Source organism: Peromyscus californicus, unplaced genomic scaffold (assembly GCF_007827085.1).
Source record: "Peromyscus californicus insignis strain IS unplaced genomic scaffold, ASM782708v3 Scaffold_3__1_contigs__length_106647218, whole genome shotgun sequence".
Classification (NCBI taxonomy): domain Eukaryota; kingdom Metazoa; phylum Chordata; class Mammalia; order Rodentia; family Cricetidae; genus Peromyscus; species Peromyscus californicus.
In genome coordinates, this window is record NW_026294551.1 from 22,993,857 (window position 1) to 23,010,921 (window position 17,065).

Here is a 17,065-nt window from a genome sequence, read left to right on the forward strand (position 1 = left end):
GTTACAGACCCAATCATAGCTGTCCACCAACAGAGAAATGGATAAGGAAAATGTGGACTATGTACGCAATGCAGTTATTTTCAGCTGTAAAGGAAAGTGAAGCTATATCCTTTGCCAAAAAAAAAGATTTAACTGTAGATAATCATAGCAAGTAATTTAAGACAGTTTCAGAAAGAAAAAATATTATATGTTTTCTCTAACTTGTGGTTCCTAGACTTTATATAGTCATAAATCATGACCTGAAATAGTCTAGGGGAACAAAGATAACCAATGGGAGGGGACAGGGGAGAGGGGAGAAGGGAGAAACTCAGCTGAGGCATGTCCAAGCCCCTCCCCCTGCACCAAGGCTGTGTAAGTTGGCTTACCATAAGCAGTGGGCCCCAAAAAGCTGGATCCAAAAAAAAGTCCCCTCACCACATAATAATCAAACCACTAAACATACAGAATAAAGAAAAAAATATTAAGAGACGCAAAGGAAAAAGGCCAAGTAACATACAAAAATAATAAATTTTAAAAGTAAGTATTTATGAATGAACTGCTGTGAATAGATAACAAAGCAAAAAGTTTACCACACAGTACAAGATAATATGCATTTTAATAGGAAAGACTAGTTAGGAAAACAATTACAATGATTTGGAAAAAGTTTAGGAACTTGGCAGACTATACCGCATGTATACTAAAAAGACTGAAATTGATTATTCTAGAGTCAAATGCAGCCCATTTTAAAGTTCCCTAGAGACAAAAGTTGATCACTACTTTCTCAGGGAGAAAGATCACGGAGCAGATCATGGAGCAGACTAGTATTTGTTCGGCTGATCAATGGACCGTAAAGAATAAAACCAGGGTGAAGCTGAGCGGGGCTCTCAGTGGTCTTTCAGATACTGTGGAACGAAATGAAAGCATGGTTCAATGTGAGGAACTTGTTCTCAGCAAAGCTAAGGGAGCACGTTTGCTGTGGGAACATGAATGGTTCGCAGCAGTTGAAGGCTGAAGCCAGAGGGAAGGTTGGCAGTGGTTGCTCAGCCATCAAGAGCTACAGAAGCATCTAGGGTGGAGGCAGGGAGCCTGACCACGGGGTGTGAGGCAGCCTCTGGCCACACAGGCTGGTCTCTAGTGGAGGTCCCATAGCAGGAAGCCCTGCAGTAGTTGGGTTGGCAGTCAGGGGAGCAGCAGGTATGGGTCCTGGCGACTTTCATGGGGGTGGGGCTTCTGAGAGGAGACAAGTTTCTCATCACTTTTGATCTTCTCTATTAGGTCTTCCATGTACTGTTTTCCAGCATAGAATAAAGGAGAATTTAAGGTTTATTAGTTTGAAAAGTTGCACTAACTGTAATTTGTAATAGGACCGGTGGATCGAAAATTGGTATGGAAAAGAAATAAAATGAATGCTTTTATTTTGAATGTTCAATTTGAAACAATGTGCCTTCCACCAGTCTTATTTCTTAATTTTTTCATAATTTATGACTGTACCATGGTGATTTTTTTGTACCAGTCATTTTGCTATTATATACTGAGGTCTGACTTATGTGTATGATGTATCCATATTTTCATCTCTTTTAAATATCATCCAAACTGGAGAGATTATGGTTTTCTGTCTCACTCAGGAACAGAGAGTTAAATGGTTAGAGGCAGAGGAACAGTTCATCCTATGCTCAATATAGCAATGAGACACCCCCCAAAAGAACACGAGGCACTGGGTGAAAGGATATGCTGCAATTTAAAAGGGCCTCATGCTTCTAGAGATGAGGAGCTGATTCAATGAAAATCACGAGAACATCCCTTTAAAGAGCAAATATAATTGCATAGACAGCTATGTCAAGACCAGAATGTCTGGAAAGGTCATAGTCAGAAAGCAATTACAAACATCAATGCTAGCTTAGTAGCAGGATGCAGATCTCTGTACTGAAGAATCTCATGTCCTTAGAGAGCCACCCAGAACCTCCATCCAGGACACCACAGTCATCTCTTGTAGCTTCATCTACTTTGACTAGCACTGTGTGTGGCTAAAGCCTCTGCTAGGAATTCTGTGTCACCCCTCTTACTGGCAGAACACCTGTTGTTAGACTGCTTGCTGTTACCCTATTTATGGTTGCTGCTGCCATCAGTCCTGGGTAACTATTATGTTGCCGGTGTGCCAGCCTCACGTTTTCTCCACTACACCTGTGCTTGTACTGAGCCATCACTGTATCTATCACTCAATAAAATAAAAAAAGCTCTTTTATTTTATTCTGTTTTTGTTCATGGAGACGGTGTCTCATGTATCCTAGGCTAGCCTTAAACTCTCTACTTAGCTGAGGCTGGCTGTGAACTCCTGATCTTCCTGCCTCCACTTCCTAAGTGTTAACATAGGAATGTGACACCATACCTGGACTAAGAATTAATTTTTGCAAGCAATTATTTAAACTGTAAAACACATAAGCAATAAATTCCCTGTCTATTACTGTGGCATTCTGACAGATGACCAGAGATTTCATGTGACTTTATTGACCAAGTCTGTTGTCATATTACCATCCCGGGCATGCCTTGGACTTTTTAAAGAATCATGTGTGATAGAGTGACTGTGTCCAAATAAATACCTACTCTCTTAATATCGTAAATACTTGTGGTCATTAATCATATCTGATGATCAATTTATTTGGAGAAAAGTTTGGGTTGCTGTCACACGGACAAAGAAAATAACTTGCATATAATATCCACATCACAGTAGGTAGATTGAAATATTAAGTCTAAAATTTTATCTTGTATTTACACACATCTGTAGAAGCCAAGACAAACTGACAGATAATTAGATGGCAGGTGAATATTTATGTTTTAATAAAAGAAATTATTACCCAAAAGGTGAAAGAGATATTTCCCCATATCCTTTTTCTTCCTTTGCACAGGGAGGGCTGGTTCTTTCCAAAGAAATAAGTGACCATGACATTTGGTTCAGTTAGATCAAATCAGCATCCATGTACCTGCCTTGACCTTAGTAATGACTTCCTTGCAATACATTTTCACATTTCCAAAAGGTCAGCTCTCCTGTTTTCATAAGCACTTAGCCTATCTTAAAAATAACTATCATAAATACATGGGAAAAATTATAAAATCTAGACTCAGACTTTCATAAAGTTTTTTTCAAATGATCATTTCAAGATAAAGAATACAGATGCAGGAAATTTAAATGAAATCACTATCAACTTAGGTGCAGTATCTATTTATCTACCATCGATCCCATCTTATGCTTAACAAATTTCATTTCCATAGTTTTCATATATATTTAGACATTGTATAAATGACATTGGACTAAAATGAAGATCTCAACAGTAGGAATAACATGCAGTTTTTCTTCTACCCTAATACAATGAAATTAGACAGCACTATCAAGAAATGCCGTAGGAACTGAATGGAGAAACTAGGGACTCAAGCTAAGGACTTGAGTGCAATTTGCACAAAAAGCCTCATTTTTTTTATTATTACAGCTCCTTTGTAATAATACAAATCAATGATATAGTACAATTAAATAATGCAAGCAGTACAGTACAATAATACAGTTATGAGTTTACAGTTCAGCAGAGAAGCCTGCTTCACAGCCGAGCATCTTCAAGGCTGTATAAAATGCAACAATGTTACTTGTCTTCTTAAAAACATCTGAGATATGTGAAGATCATTTACCCAACTGTTCTCTAGAAATTGAGGAACATCCCAGGCATTCCAGTGTTTCTTCCCACATTTGTTGACATTCCGAATTCCCTTCTTGAGGAATATCAACACGGGATGGTCTCATGCCCATGTCACAAATTCATTTTATCTTCACATTATCTTAATCCAAACTTCAAAATCCAAGCTTTCTTCTAGTACTTTTAGAGTTTACTTTTCAAGAGTCTTTAGGACATAAGAAACCCAGACCCACTGTGCGACTGGCATGAGGCCTCGTGATGACACATGGGATGTTGGATTTCGTATGCCACGTCATCTCATGACCATCAATCAGCTGGGTCAGAATACGAAGTTTTGAAGTTTGATGGTACACATAAGTCACAGAAGAGGTGACTAAGGGTACACATAAGTCACAGAAGAGGTGACTAAGGGTACACATAAGTCACAGAAGAGGTGACTAAGGGTACACATAAGTCACAGAAGAGGTGACTAAGGAGGAAAGACTGATTTGATAAACCCTGACCCTGAGAAAGAAGAATGCATTCCATCTAACTTTTGCATAGAGTCTTCCACAATTAACTAATTTTGTAACTGTTTATATATTAAGAGAAACAATAACAAGGAAATGACCTTTAACCTGAACAGCATCAGGGTATAAAAGAGGACAGGGACTAAGGAGACTCACATATTTGAGAAACTCACTCTCTTCAAAACCCACTCAGAACCTCCTCCTCTGACACCATGGTTAACTCCTGTTGTGGCTCTGTCTGCTCTGAGCAGGGCTGTGATCAAAGTCCCTGCCAGGAGAGCTGCTGCCAGCCCAGCTGCTGCCAGACCACCTGCTGTCGCCCAGTCTGCTGCCAGACCACCTGCCGCCCTAGCTGTGGAGTGTTCAGCTGCTGCCAAACCACCTGCCGCCCCAGCTGTGGAGTGTCCAGCTGCTGCCAAACCACCTGCCGCCCCAGCTGTGGAGTGTCCAGCTGCTGCCGCCCCAGCTGTGGAGTGTCCAGCTGTGGAGTGTCCAGCTGCTGTCGCCCAGTCTGTCAGACCACCTGCCGCCCCAGCTGTGGAGTGTCCAGCTGCTGCCGCCCCAGCTGTGGAGTGTCCAGCTGCTGCCGCCCAGTCTGCTGCCAGACCACCTGCCGCCCCAGCTGTGGAGTGTCCAGCTGTGGAGTGTCCAGCTGCTGCCGCCCAGTCTGTCAGACCACCTGCCGCCCCAGCTGTGGAGTGTCCAGCTGCTGCCGCCCAGTCTGCTGCCAGACCACTTGCCGCCCCAGCTGTGGAGTGTCCAGCTGTGGAGTGTCCAGCTGCTGCCGCCCAGTCTGTCAGACCACCTGCCGCCCCAGCTGTGGAGTGTCCAGCTGCTGCCGCCCAATCTGCTGCCAGACCACCTGCCGCCCCAGCTGCGGAGTGTCCAGCTGCTGCCGCCCAATCTGCTGCCAGACCACCTGCCGCCCCAGCTGCGGAGTGTCCAGCTGCTGCCGCCCAGTCTGTCAGACCACCTGCTGTGGTACAACTTGCTGCCGCCCCTCTTGTTGAATTTTCTGTCTGACTACCAACCCTGAGGCAGCCATAATCACAGTGAGCTGAACTTCTCATCCGTGTATTAAATGATTCCTACTTTTGTTGTCCTGACAACAGAAAGAAACCGGCAGAAGAGAATCCTACTAAGTACCGCCCATATTTCCCAAGGATCTCCTCTCTACATGCGTATCTCAGATGCATGGTGCAGCTAAACATATCCTTCGAGTCTCCAACTTCCTTGGACTTCACCATTCTGTGTTTAACTATTCTTCAATAAATATTGCCTTATATTAGAAATATATGCATCTTTTTTCATTTATTTTTAGAAAATTAACAGTTTTATTTTCTGGTATTTTTCCTTACAACGTGAGAAGATGTTTGAGTTACTATGACCAGGAAGAAAACTAGTTTTGCTAGTATGTTAGAGGTATGCGTAGTTCCACATTTATTGCAGCATTATTCACATTGTCTGGGAAGCAGAATTAGCCTGTGTCCATCAACCGATGAGTGGTAAATAAAATGCCTTATACATAATGGAATGCTGTTTACTCATAAAACAGGTGGAGTCTTGTAATTTGTGACAACATGGCTAGAATTGGAAGAGGTTATGTAAGTGAAATCAGCCAGATACAGAAAGAAAATACACATGATGTCATTCAAATGTGGAATCTAAAAAAAAAAAAAAAAAAAAAAAATGGTCCCATAGAAGCAGAGAGTAGAAAAGTGGCCTGAGATTCTGGGGAAAATAGAGGGACACAAGGGAAGACTACCTGACTAACATCTGTAAAACAATTAGATAAAAGAGATCGTTCTAGAACTGGAGAGATGATTCAGTGGTTAAGTCCATCACTCTCTTATGGCCTCCACAGGCACCAGGCATGTACATGGTACACAGACAAACATGTAAACGAAACACCACATACATAAAATAAATAAACAAATAGAACTTTAAAAATGAAATAGAGTGTTTAATTGCATAGGAAAGTTGCTACAAATAATAAATAGTTTATATTTCAAAACAGCTAGAACAAAGGACATTGAGTATTTTCACCAGCAAGAAATGATATAGATTTGAGCATGTAAAAATATTAACCCATATTTAAACAGTGTGTCATGCATACACACATAAAAACATCACATAGTACCCCATAAATGCATACAATTTTATATGTCAACTCAAAAGCGGAAAAGAAAGCAGATTTTGCGCATATAACCTACCATCCATATGGTAAAAAAGAACTATATTTCAAAATAACATGACCTACCTCATTTAATTAACAATAATTTTCCTTTTCAATCCATAAGATGATTGGCAGGTTCACAGGGCCATTGAACTCTGAGGATATTAAGACATGTGAAGACCAATAGTTTCCAACAAGAAACTCACAGACTAGTCTTTGAAATAAGGCTTAGGAATAAAAGGAAGGACCCAAATAGATAGAATATAATGGGGAAAACTTCTGTTCCAGAGAAGGACAATATGGAAGGGTTAAATATATACATAGCGAGTTAAAACCTAGTGAATGCTAGGGAAGTATACAAGTCATAAACTCAGGATGAAAAGAGAAAGAAAAAGAAGGGAAGGGAGGGGAGATAGAGGGGAGAAGGAGCAGGAGGAGGAGCAGAAAGAGGGGAGGAGGGGAGGGAGAGGGAAGGAGGAGCACAAGGAGGAGGAGAGGAGGAGGAGCAGGGGGAGGAAGGGAGAAAGAGGAGGAGCAGGAGGGGAGAAGGAGGATGCAGCCAGGGATTGTTTACATTGTTATAAATGAAAGGAGAAAAATGAGGCAAGAGATCAGTGGCCATGGGGGCAGATATGGCAGAAAATGGACTACGCTGCTCACTCCCCAATTGCCTTCACACTAAAGACACTGTGCTAAAATAAATCATGAGCAGCTGAGGAAGCTCTCTGTCAGAGGTGGAGTGCATTGACACTAGAGATAACTCCAGGAGGGGTTGAGGGAAGAGCTTAAAAAACAGGCAAGAAAAAAGTTGCATGAATGGACCAGCAAGATGGCTCAGGTGGGTTAAGGTGCTTGCTGCCAAACCTGGGACCCATGTAGTGGAAGGGAGGAAGGAGATGACTGACTCCCACAAATTGTCCTCTGACCTACACACACACACACACACACACACACACACATACACACACACACACACACACACACACATACACACACAGTGACACATGTGTGCACCCCTTACACAAACATGCACACAGAAAAATAAATAAAATATAATAACAATTTAAAATTTGCCAGAAGAAAGAACTTAGGCTGCATTTGAAAGTCGTGCTCTGAGTGTGTACTTTTGGGATAGTCTTAGATCCGGCAGAATCTGTTAAAACTCAGGCTTGATTATACCCAGGTGAAAAAATACCTCCCGAAGCTACATCCCTAGTTTTGCTTGGTCTGTCTGAAGCCTCTTCTATCAGAAAACAGATACTTGATCAAAACAAAGAGCCGATAGACTGAAGTTATCTTAAGGGAAGGACCAGTACAACACTTGAGACGTTCTCGAATGGGGGAAACTGACCCCTCTGGTAATGATAGCAGCTGTGGAGGACCAAAAGGTAGACTAGTGATGTGGTAGACAGTGATGCCAGCGTGTGGAGCTGAAGGGTGGGTCCAGTGGAAAACCATTAAGAATGAGGAGTTGCCGGGCAGTGGTGGCGCACGCCTTTAATCCCAGCACTCGGGAGGCAGAGTCAGCGGATCTCTGTGAGTTCGAGGCCAGCCTGGGCTACCAAGTGAGTCCCAGGAAAGGCGCAAAGCTACACAGAGAAACCCTGTCTCGAAAAACCAAAAAAAAAAAAAAAAAAAGAATGAGGAGTCACATGGCTTGTGGCCAGGGCAGCAGGGAGTTGAGGCTATTGGATTTCTGCTTCTGAGATGCTTGATTATCAGAACTTGTAACCAAACACTAGTAACTGTCAGCATTTGTCTGTGATGGGCAAAGCTGATTATCAGACCAACTCCTATTTCATCTTTTTGAGAAGAGGGGACATCAGACATACTTGGATTTAGAATATATTTCTTACTGGTGGAATTTAATAGTCATAGGATCAGAAGAGAAGGCTGTTGCCTTTCCTAAGCATCTCCCAGAACAACTTGGGTGTTTTTAAAAAAATACAGGCTGCCAGTGTTGTGCTACTGAATGTTCTGTGTTGGTTGGTTATTTCAGAAAGATGAACTTTTATGCATGCCCCTTTGATTCATAGGGTGATCCCACCCCATCCAACAAGCTAACATTGAAAGGAAACGTGGCAACATATATTGTGTTGAATTTCCTTTCCCAACTCCCTAACCCCCAGAATGCTCTTAGACCCATGTTCTTCCTTTTGAAAGCCTGTGTTCCATCATTCTACAGCGGGAATTATTTCACTTCCATTAATCTCTGCTGTTGCCTTCCCATTCGCCATGTGTCCTGTCGCATGGATCTTGCAGTATTTGCCTAGCTAGACTGAGCCATGGCTGAGGAAGGAATATAGTGACAGCCAGTCACAAATCATTGGGTTCCACACCACTGATTGGGAAAGAAAGCTGCAGATTTAAAATTGTATGATGCATACAAGGGACAGGAGTTGATTTGGAAACACCAAATTTAAAAGAAAATGTGTATAATTACCTAATTTTGTAACTTCTTATCTGTTAACATCTTGACAGGGGACAAAAGGTATGAAAGAGACTCCTAAGTTCAGAAAAATCACTTTCTTGGATACTCAGACCAAACCTCCAGCCTCCATCATCATGGTCAGCTCCTGCTGAGGCTCTGTCTGCTCTGAGCAGGACTATGGCCAAGGCTGCTGCCAGCCCAGCTGCTGCCAGATCACCTGCTGCCAGCCCAGCTGCTGTGTGTCCAGCTGCTGCAGACCCAGCTGTTGTGTGTCCAGCTACTGCTGCCTCAACTGCTGTCATCCCAGCTGCTGTATGTCTAGCTGTTGCCACTCTAGCTGCTGTGTGTCTGTCTAGCTGTTGTTCCAGCTGCTCTGTGTCCAGTTGCTGTGTGTCTGGCTGTCATCCAGCTGCTGTGTGTCTAGCAGTTGTTCTAGCTGCTCTGTGTCCAGATGCTGTGTGTCTAGCTGTTGTCCCAGCTGCTCTGTGTCAGTTGCTGTATGTCTAGCTGTCATCCAGCTGCTGTATGTCTAGCTGTCATCCAGCTGCTGTATGTCTAGCTGTTGTCCCAGCTGCTCTGTGTCCAGATGCTGTCATCTCAGCTGCTGTAAAGCTAGTTGCTGCTGTCTTGTCTGCTGTCAGACCACCTCCTGTCACCCACTCTCCTGTGGATCGTCTTGCTGAGTTTCATCCCTGACCACTCCCCTCTGGCCAACCAACATGTTACCTGAGTACAGGACTTCCTAATTTCCTGGGTCTATCACATTTGGCCTTGTTCTGACCTGTTGGGTATTACTGTGTCTATTCACCCCATTGATCATGCTATCAAGCAACAACTTAAAAACAATTGTTCAAGTTAATGCCATGTGGCCATGGCATTCTGTCAGATGACCTCATGTGTCACACTAGTTCACTGGAGCAGGCTCCTCATCCTGTTACTGTACATACTTGCCTTTTCATGGAATTCTTTATGGTAGACTGTGTCCCTATACATGCTTTAGTGGTGTCATTAGTATTTGTAATCTCTATTTCCAGCATTTACCTTTTTATTTGAGGGAAAGGTTTACATTTCTGTAATCTAAATAAAGAAAATAAAATTTTCACATGTCAATCAAATTCTATAGTATAGAAAATTGCCAAATCATTAGGTTTTTTTCCCCAAGCTAGATTTCCCACTTTATTTTCAAGCTTCTTTCTAAGAACCAGTAACTTCTTTCTCACTGGTTTTTGATTATGGATTGATCAGCAATCTTGGGCTGTGGCAAATGCATATATTGCCTGAGACCCAATTTTCATCCTTCAGATACTTCACTGTGCAATCTGGAATTTGGATTTGATAGGAAGACCTATGTCCAGTAGACTATGTTAGCACTATTGTTGAGAAAGAGGTGCACATTCTGTGAGAGAAGTGTAATATGTGTTGATTCATAGAAATAATGTGACTCAAGTAAAAAATGCACAGCTTACATGCACATGAGCTGCAAAAGTAAGAGAACTGAATGAAGGCTAAAAGTTCATATTCTTATGAAAGGAGTTAGTAACCAGCCATCATGGTGTTTTCAAAGAGAGGGGACAGGAAATCCTGACGTTTGGAACAATGTGAACCAAACTGGGTAACTATGGGAATGAAGTAAGCCAGACACAGGAATACAGATATTACCCTGTCTTATTTTTACTTCATTTAAAATAGTCAAACTCCAGAAGCAGACGGAGTGAAGTGGTGGTCACCCAGAGATGTGGAGATGTTGATCAAAGCATATCAAGTTTCGGTTAAGTGTGGTGAGTAAGTTCTGGAAAAGCAACAATGACTAATTACCAGCCTTGAATTGTAAGGTTGAAATCCGTTAAAACAGTAGATCTCAAACATTCTTAGCACAAAATGACAATAATTGTGATACAATGAATATGTTAGTTTATTGTGGTAATAATTACACCATGTATATCACACATATCAAAATATCACATACACCTTTAATATATACAATTTTGTTAATCATTCCTGGGAAAGTTCACAGAACAAAGACTCTCATTGATATGAAACATGTGAGCATGTTGCCCAGATGTTAGGATGGTTTGAGGGGGGGCTGATGTGGGCAGTGTCGGGGGTTTGCTGGAGGAGGGACTATCCCCCAAGTCAAAAAGAACAAGTAGCGTAGTGGTCTTGCGTAGTGTCTGCAGCAGAGCTGGGGACCTCCAAGCACCATACCTTTTGTTGACTATAGCAAGCAGTTCTTCAGGATCCCAGTTTGCAACTCTTATTAGACTCAAAAACGGAGACATTTCTGATTAATATAAAGTGCATCTGCAAACATGTGCCTGTTATCATGAACTAACTGTGAGTTGCTGGGCTCTGGTAGGCCTCATCTCCACTCTTGCTGGAACCTGTGACTGTCTTGAATATTAAAGACTGTGGTCAATGGCTCGTTGTCACTCTCATGGAAGTAGTTGAATTCTAAGAGTATTACACATCCCTGGTGAACATTGTATGTTGGGACAAATACTCCATGACTTGGCTAGTAGGTTACCTGATAATCAGAAAAGAATTATGACTTCCTCTTTGTGTGTGTGTGTGTGTGTGTGTGTGTGTGTGTGTGTGTGTGTGTGTGAATATAAAAAAATAGTATGTACCTTAAAGGACATAGAGTAACTGTATGAGAGTGATTTGTGGTTTGCTCAAGACAAGATGCACATACAAATAACTAGTAAATATAAGAAAGGAAGTTAAATGAACTTGCTATTAAAATGTAATGGCTCTCCACTGTGGGTGGCGAGGAGAAAACACCAGCACCATTAAGACTTAGCTGGAGAAGACCCATATGCCATCTGGGGCTCTCTGTGGTGAGGAGAAAACATGAGCATGCCCAGCACTATTAAGATTGAGCTTGAGAAGAAGGCCCACACGCCTGCCTGGGACTCTCCCCACTAAGTGTCAAGGAGAAAACACAGGCCTGCCTGGTGCCAGGCACCAGGCAGTGGGCACTACTATGGTGAGCAAATATGTAGTGGGGTATGGAAGAGAGAGATAGAATAGTTCATGTCCTGTGGAGAGAGGCAGATCTGTAGAGGTGAAGGCAGTGAGAAACTGGCTGAGGTGGATGGCCTGCTTGCCTCCCAGGGCCATGGTGATGTCTAGACCTGTGCTGCTACCAAGGGCCATGTCTGACTTTGCTGTGGTCTGTGTTGGCGTTCATGGCTCCTGTTACCACAGAGGGCTGAGAGGAGAGGGCTGCACAGAGTTGGTCTTGCCCCTCACTGGCTGTAACACTAGGGAGAATTGGCCCTCCCCACCCACCAACTACAGCACTGGAGAGAGTGGGTCTGGCACCTTGCCCGGGCTACAAGACAGAGCTGGCCCTGTTGGCAGAGGTGCTGGCGAGTCAGCTCTGAGGGTGTGAGAGTGAGAGAACTGGTCCCGTCCCCCTAGTCTGCCATGTGGTGGCATGGATGAGGGAAAAATGTCTTCCCCATATCAGCTCTCACCACCTGTGGCAGGCAGGAGAGCTGACCCAGCGTCCTTGCCAACTGCAGCATTTGGGAGAGCGGGCCCTGCACCTCACTTGGGCAGCACAGTGGAGCTGACCCTGTTGACAGGGGCTCAGGTGAGCCACCCTGAGAAAGTGAGCATGGGAGGTCTGGTCATGCCCCTCATCTGCATAAGGTGGTGAGGGAGAGATGCCTCCCATCCCTCACTGCCTCTGGCAGGTGGGAGAGCTGTTTGGACTAATTATCTGTCATGCAGTGGCATGGGCAGGGGAGAGATGCCTCCTCCTTACCCCTTGCCTCTGTCGCCTGCAGAAGAGCTGGACCCTGGGTCATGAGAGTGGGGTGAGCAGGCCTTCCTCGCCTGGGCAGCATAGTAGAGCTGATTCTGCTGGTAGGTGGGGGAGGGGGAGCCTTCCCTGAGGTTGTGAGAATGGGAGAACTGACCCCACACCTCTCATCTGCCATGAGGTGGCAAGGGAGAGGGAAAGATGCTCTCTTCCCCTTGCCTCTCACCACTTGTGACAGGTGGGAGAGCTGATCCTTCTAGCTGCAGCACTCGGGAAAGTGAGCCCTGCATGTCACCTGGGCAGCACAGTAGAACTGACTCCATTGACCGGGTAGCAGGTGAGTCAGGCCTGAGAACATGAGTGTGAGAGATGTGGCCCTGCCCTTGTGGGCAAGGGATAGAAGACTCCCATGCCCCAATCCCTCACTGTGGCAGGTGGGAGAGATGGCCCAGAGGTCATGAGAATGAGAGAACTGTCCCTGGCTTTTACCAGCTGCGGCACTCAGGAGAGCAGCCCCTGCATCTCACCTGGGCAGCACAGTAGAGCGGGCCCTGATGGTGTCCTAGGTGTGGGTGAACCAGCCCCCAGGGTGTGAAAGCAGGAGAACCAGCCCCACCCCTTGCTCCTTGCTCCATAGAGTGAACTAGCCCGGACTGTGCTGGAGAGCTCACCCTGGTGGTGAGGATGAGGGAGAGCTGGCAGGCTGACCAACCCAGCAACCACCCAGGCCCAAAACTATGGCTGGCTATGAGTTGGCAAATCCCAACATCCACCCTGTCTATGATCTGCTGGAGCACGTGAAGGGGCCAAAACTGCAGACCCAAAGTTGCAGGATCTCCATGACACAGGACCACAACAGGATATCCAGGAGGAGTCCCAGGGAGGTCCCAAGCATCTATAGTGTAGTAGAAACCAGAGGCCTTGAACCAAACAAATGGCTCAATCCAATGAACACTTGCAAGTAAAGATGTATGGACTAAAGGGGTTACTGTATGTGACTCACTGTGTCACACTACAGCTTACATAATGAGATTTTTCTTCTTCTTTCTTTTCTTTTATTTTGTTTTTCCCTGGGTGGGGGCAGAGTTGCAAGGGCAGAGGACAGATGCCAAGGGATGGGGAGATGAGTGGGATCAAGATGCATAATATGGAATCCACAAAGAATCAATAAAAAGTTAAATTATAAAAGAAAAGAAAGTATAACTTACAATCAAGAAGATTGATCATTGTCAGGGCTGTGATCATAGGGCTGATAACAATGTGTAGAATCTGGATGGTTTGGAGTGTGAAGATAGTTTAAACTGTGGGCGTCTTTGGAGGACCACGTGGTGATAATCATAAAAGTGAAAAGGCAGATCTGTAACCCAATAGTTAGGTGTGGTATACACATCTGTAGTCTTAGCACCCAAGAGCCTGAAGCAGAAGGACATGAGTTTAAGACCAGACTAGACCATAGGAGTAGTCTTGGTCTCAAAAACAGACAGACAGACAGACAGACAAAGAAACGGATCCCTAACCCAATATTCCCACTGTAAGATTCTAAAGGTGTCTTTGGCTTTGTTTCCTCCTCCTTTTCCTCTTCTGCTTCTGTGTGCCTTTTGTTGGTTTGTTTGTTCATTTTCAGGTGTGGTGTCTCTGTGTCATCCAGGCTGGCCTTGAACTGCTGACCTTGCTTTACTATCTGCAGGACTGGGAAGATAGGAATGCATAGCTCGTGCCTGGCTTCTTTTTCCTTTCTAATGTAGACATTTATCACTTTTTCTCTTATGACTGCTTTCTCAATATCCCATTAGTTTTTAGTATGTCATTTTGATTTTCTCAATCAACTGAAGGGTGTTCTTAAGAAAGAAATGAGACTCAAAGAAACATGCCCAAACTTCCTCCTTGATTTGGTCCTTTAGCCAAGAGTATGATCACTTCTGCACATCTGTTAAATCCCCCTTTTCTTCATCATTATTCATTTCTGATTCATTGAGGTTAGAAAAAGGACTTGCTATACTTGGACTGCTTTTTAAAAAATTCTTTTTCCTCTTTCTGTCTTGTAGTTGATATATTGTGCACCCCAATAACCTTATCTGGGGGTCAGAGAACAGAACAGCCACTATATTAAACATAGGTTTAGGCAGTGGTAGCATACATGCCTTTAATCCTAGCATTTAGGAGGCAGAGATCCACCTGGATCTCTATGAGTTCAAGGCCACACTGGAAACAGCCAGGCATGGTGCCACATGCCTTTAATCCCAGGAAGTGAAGGCAGGAAGCAGAAAGGTATATAAGACGTGAGGACCAGGAACTAGAGCCTTGTTAAGCTTTTAGGCTTTTAGCAGCAGAGCTGAGATTCATTCTGATGAGGACTCAGAGGCTTTCAGTTTGAGGAAACAGGATCAGCTGAGAAGTTGGCAAGGTGAGATTAGCTGTGACCTATTCTGTTTCTCTTATCTTTCAACGTTCACCCCAATACCTGGCTCCCAGGTTTGTTTTTATTAATAAGACCTTTTAAGATTCATGCTACACTGTTTCCCCTGCTGCATTTTGTGTTTCTTTTTGTTTTTGTTCTGTGTTCTTTGTGGGGGTGGGGGGATTGTTGATAGGTATTCATTCATCTCGATTTCTTTGGTGCAATCTCTATAGGTATTAGTTGTGGAATTATAAACCATCCCCCAGTTATGAAAGTTTCTAAGCTGAAAACAATTTCCTTTGCATACTCGAACGCTCTGCTCCTAGCTCCTTCTCCTACATTATGTGCCTTTTGTCCTAGATTCTTTTCCATTTCTGTGATAAAACACCATGACAAAAAGCAGCCTGGGGAAGAAAGGGCTTATTTGACTGTTTGTAGTCCATCACTGAGGGAAGTCAGGGCAGGAACTCAAGGCAGGAACCTGGAGGCAGGAGTTGTTGCAGAGGCCATGGAGGAGTGCTGCTTGCTGGCTTGCTCCTTATGGCTTGCTCAGTCTGCTTTCTTATACCACTCAGAACCACCTGCCTAGAAGTGATGCCACCCATAGTGAGCTAAGCCTTCCCACACCAATCAGGCAAGAAAATGTCCCATAGACTTCATGATCTCATGAAAGCACTTTCTCAATTGAGGTTCCTCTTCCCAGATGACTCAGTTGTGTCAAGTTGACAAACATAAATAAGCAAACAAAACAAACAAACAAACAAAAATCCCAAACCCCAAACTCCTCCCCCAAAATTAAAACTAACCAACTAAACAAACAACAACAACAACAAAAAAAAAAACCCACACAATAAACCAAAGAACCAGCCATGATACCTTTCGTGTACCAATTTATATACTTCTCAATGTAATTTAGTTAGAGTTATTTGAAACACTCAGGCCTTGTAACTTCCATAATTGTTTGCATATTGATCTTGCCATTTTGTTCAGAACATATTTCCTCTCTTCTGCATTTCAATCAAGTCTTCCTGTTGTTTTCTGCGTATGAGGTAAAGCACCTCCACCCCAACCCCAGGTCCAGTCTTTGCAGACAGGCCTCCCTGGGGCAGAGACTCCAGATGCCTCTCAATCCTTGTCCTTGTTCAAATCACTGTCTCCACTCTCAGTAGTTCCCTGGGGGATTCAAGTGTGCCAAGTACATTAGTGTCTCAAGATGTGAGGCCGAGCCTTGTCACTCAAGAGGCTGGGAAGTGAGCTTGCTCCCTGTGTGGTCTACTTTCCTGATTCCCTAGAGACAAGCTGGGCGCTGGCTCTTAGCCCAAACTCTCTCAGCACTAAGCTGGGTAGAGGATCTATGGCACCTTCACTCTCTTTCAGACCTGACTCCTGCAACAGGGTGATTTACTCTCTTACACAACTACTGAACACATTCCCATCAGCAGTCGGAGACAGGCAGCCTAGCTGGGGCCTGGGATGGAGTGGGACCTATTGCTGAAGAAAGCCTGTGACAAGGGTTATGGGAAATGTCTATCTACCTTCTCTTCATGTTCCCAAAATTGTGGCAATTATCAGCTCCCTCAGGCCCAAGACTAAAAGGTTAATTAAAATCCTGATGTATGGAGAACAGCTGGGGAACTTGGGACTTCATAGCTAATATGAAACCAAGACCATTCCAGTAAGCAATGGGAGCTGGGTATTTCTGCCGGCTAGGTGTACATTGAAATAGAGAAATAGACACTCCTCCTGAGCCTCCTTGAAATTGCCTCTTTGATCCCTATGGTCCTGGAGGACTCTTGTATTTAGGAGCTAGTAGTCCCTTTGATGGGAGCTGTAAAAGTCGGAGTACTTGATGTGTGGTCAAAGTCCTTTCAGGGAGAGGCTGGAGACTTGGTTTCATGGAGGTAGAGACCAAACACGTAAGTACTACTAATTACATGTATTGCTGGTCCCCGGATGGAAGCTAGTTAAAAGCTTGATTCTGGGGCATCACCTCTGAGAGTATACAGTCAAAACCCTCCATGGAGAAGCTGAGTTGAGGGTGGGGTGTTGGTGACCTGCAGCAGCAAGTGTTTACCTGCGTGTTTAAAGCCATTTCATTACCATAGAAGACTGGTAAACACCAA

At 44.0% G+C, this 17,065-nt stretch overlaps 1 protein-coding gene across 1 annotated transcript; it reads left to right on the plus strand.

Annotated features, from left to right (window-relative positions):
- The first annotated feature begins 4,380 nt into the window (after window positions 1–4,380).
- Window positions 4,381–5,178, plus strand: LOC128122664 (keratin-associated protein 4-1). Its single transcript, XM_052758300.1, has 3 exons — window positions 4,381–4,491; window positions 4,687–4,761; window positions 4,969–5,178. Exons 1-3 carry the CDS (start codon window positions 4,381–4,383, stop codon window positions 5,176–5,178), a joined length of 396 nt encoding a protein of 131 aa, XP_052614260.1.
- Window positions 5,179–17,065: the final 11,887 nt, after the last annotated feature.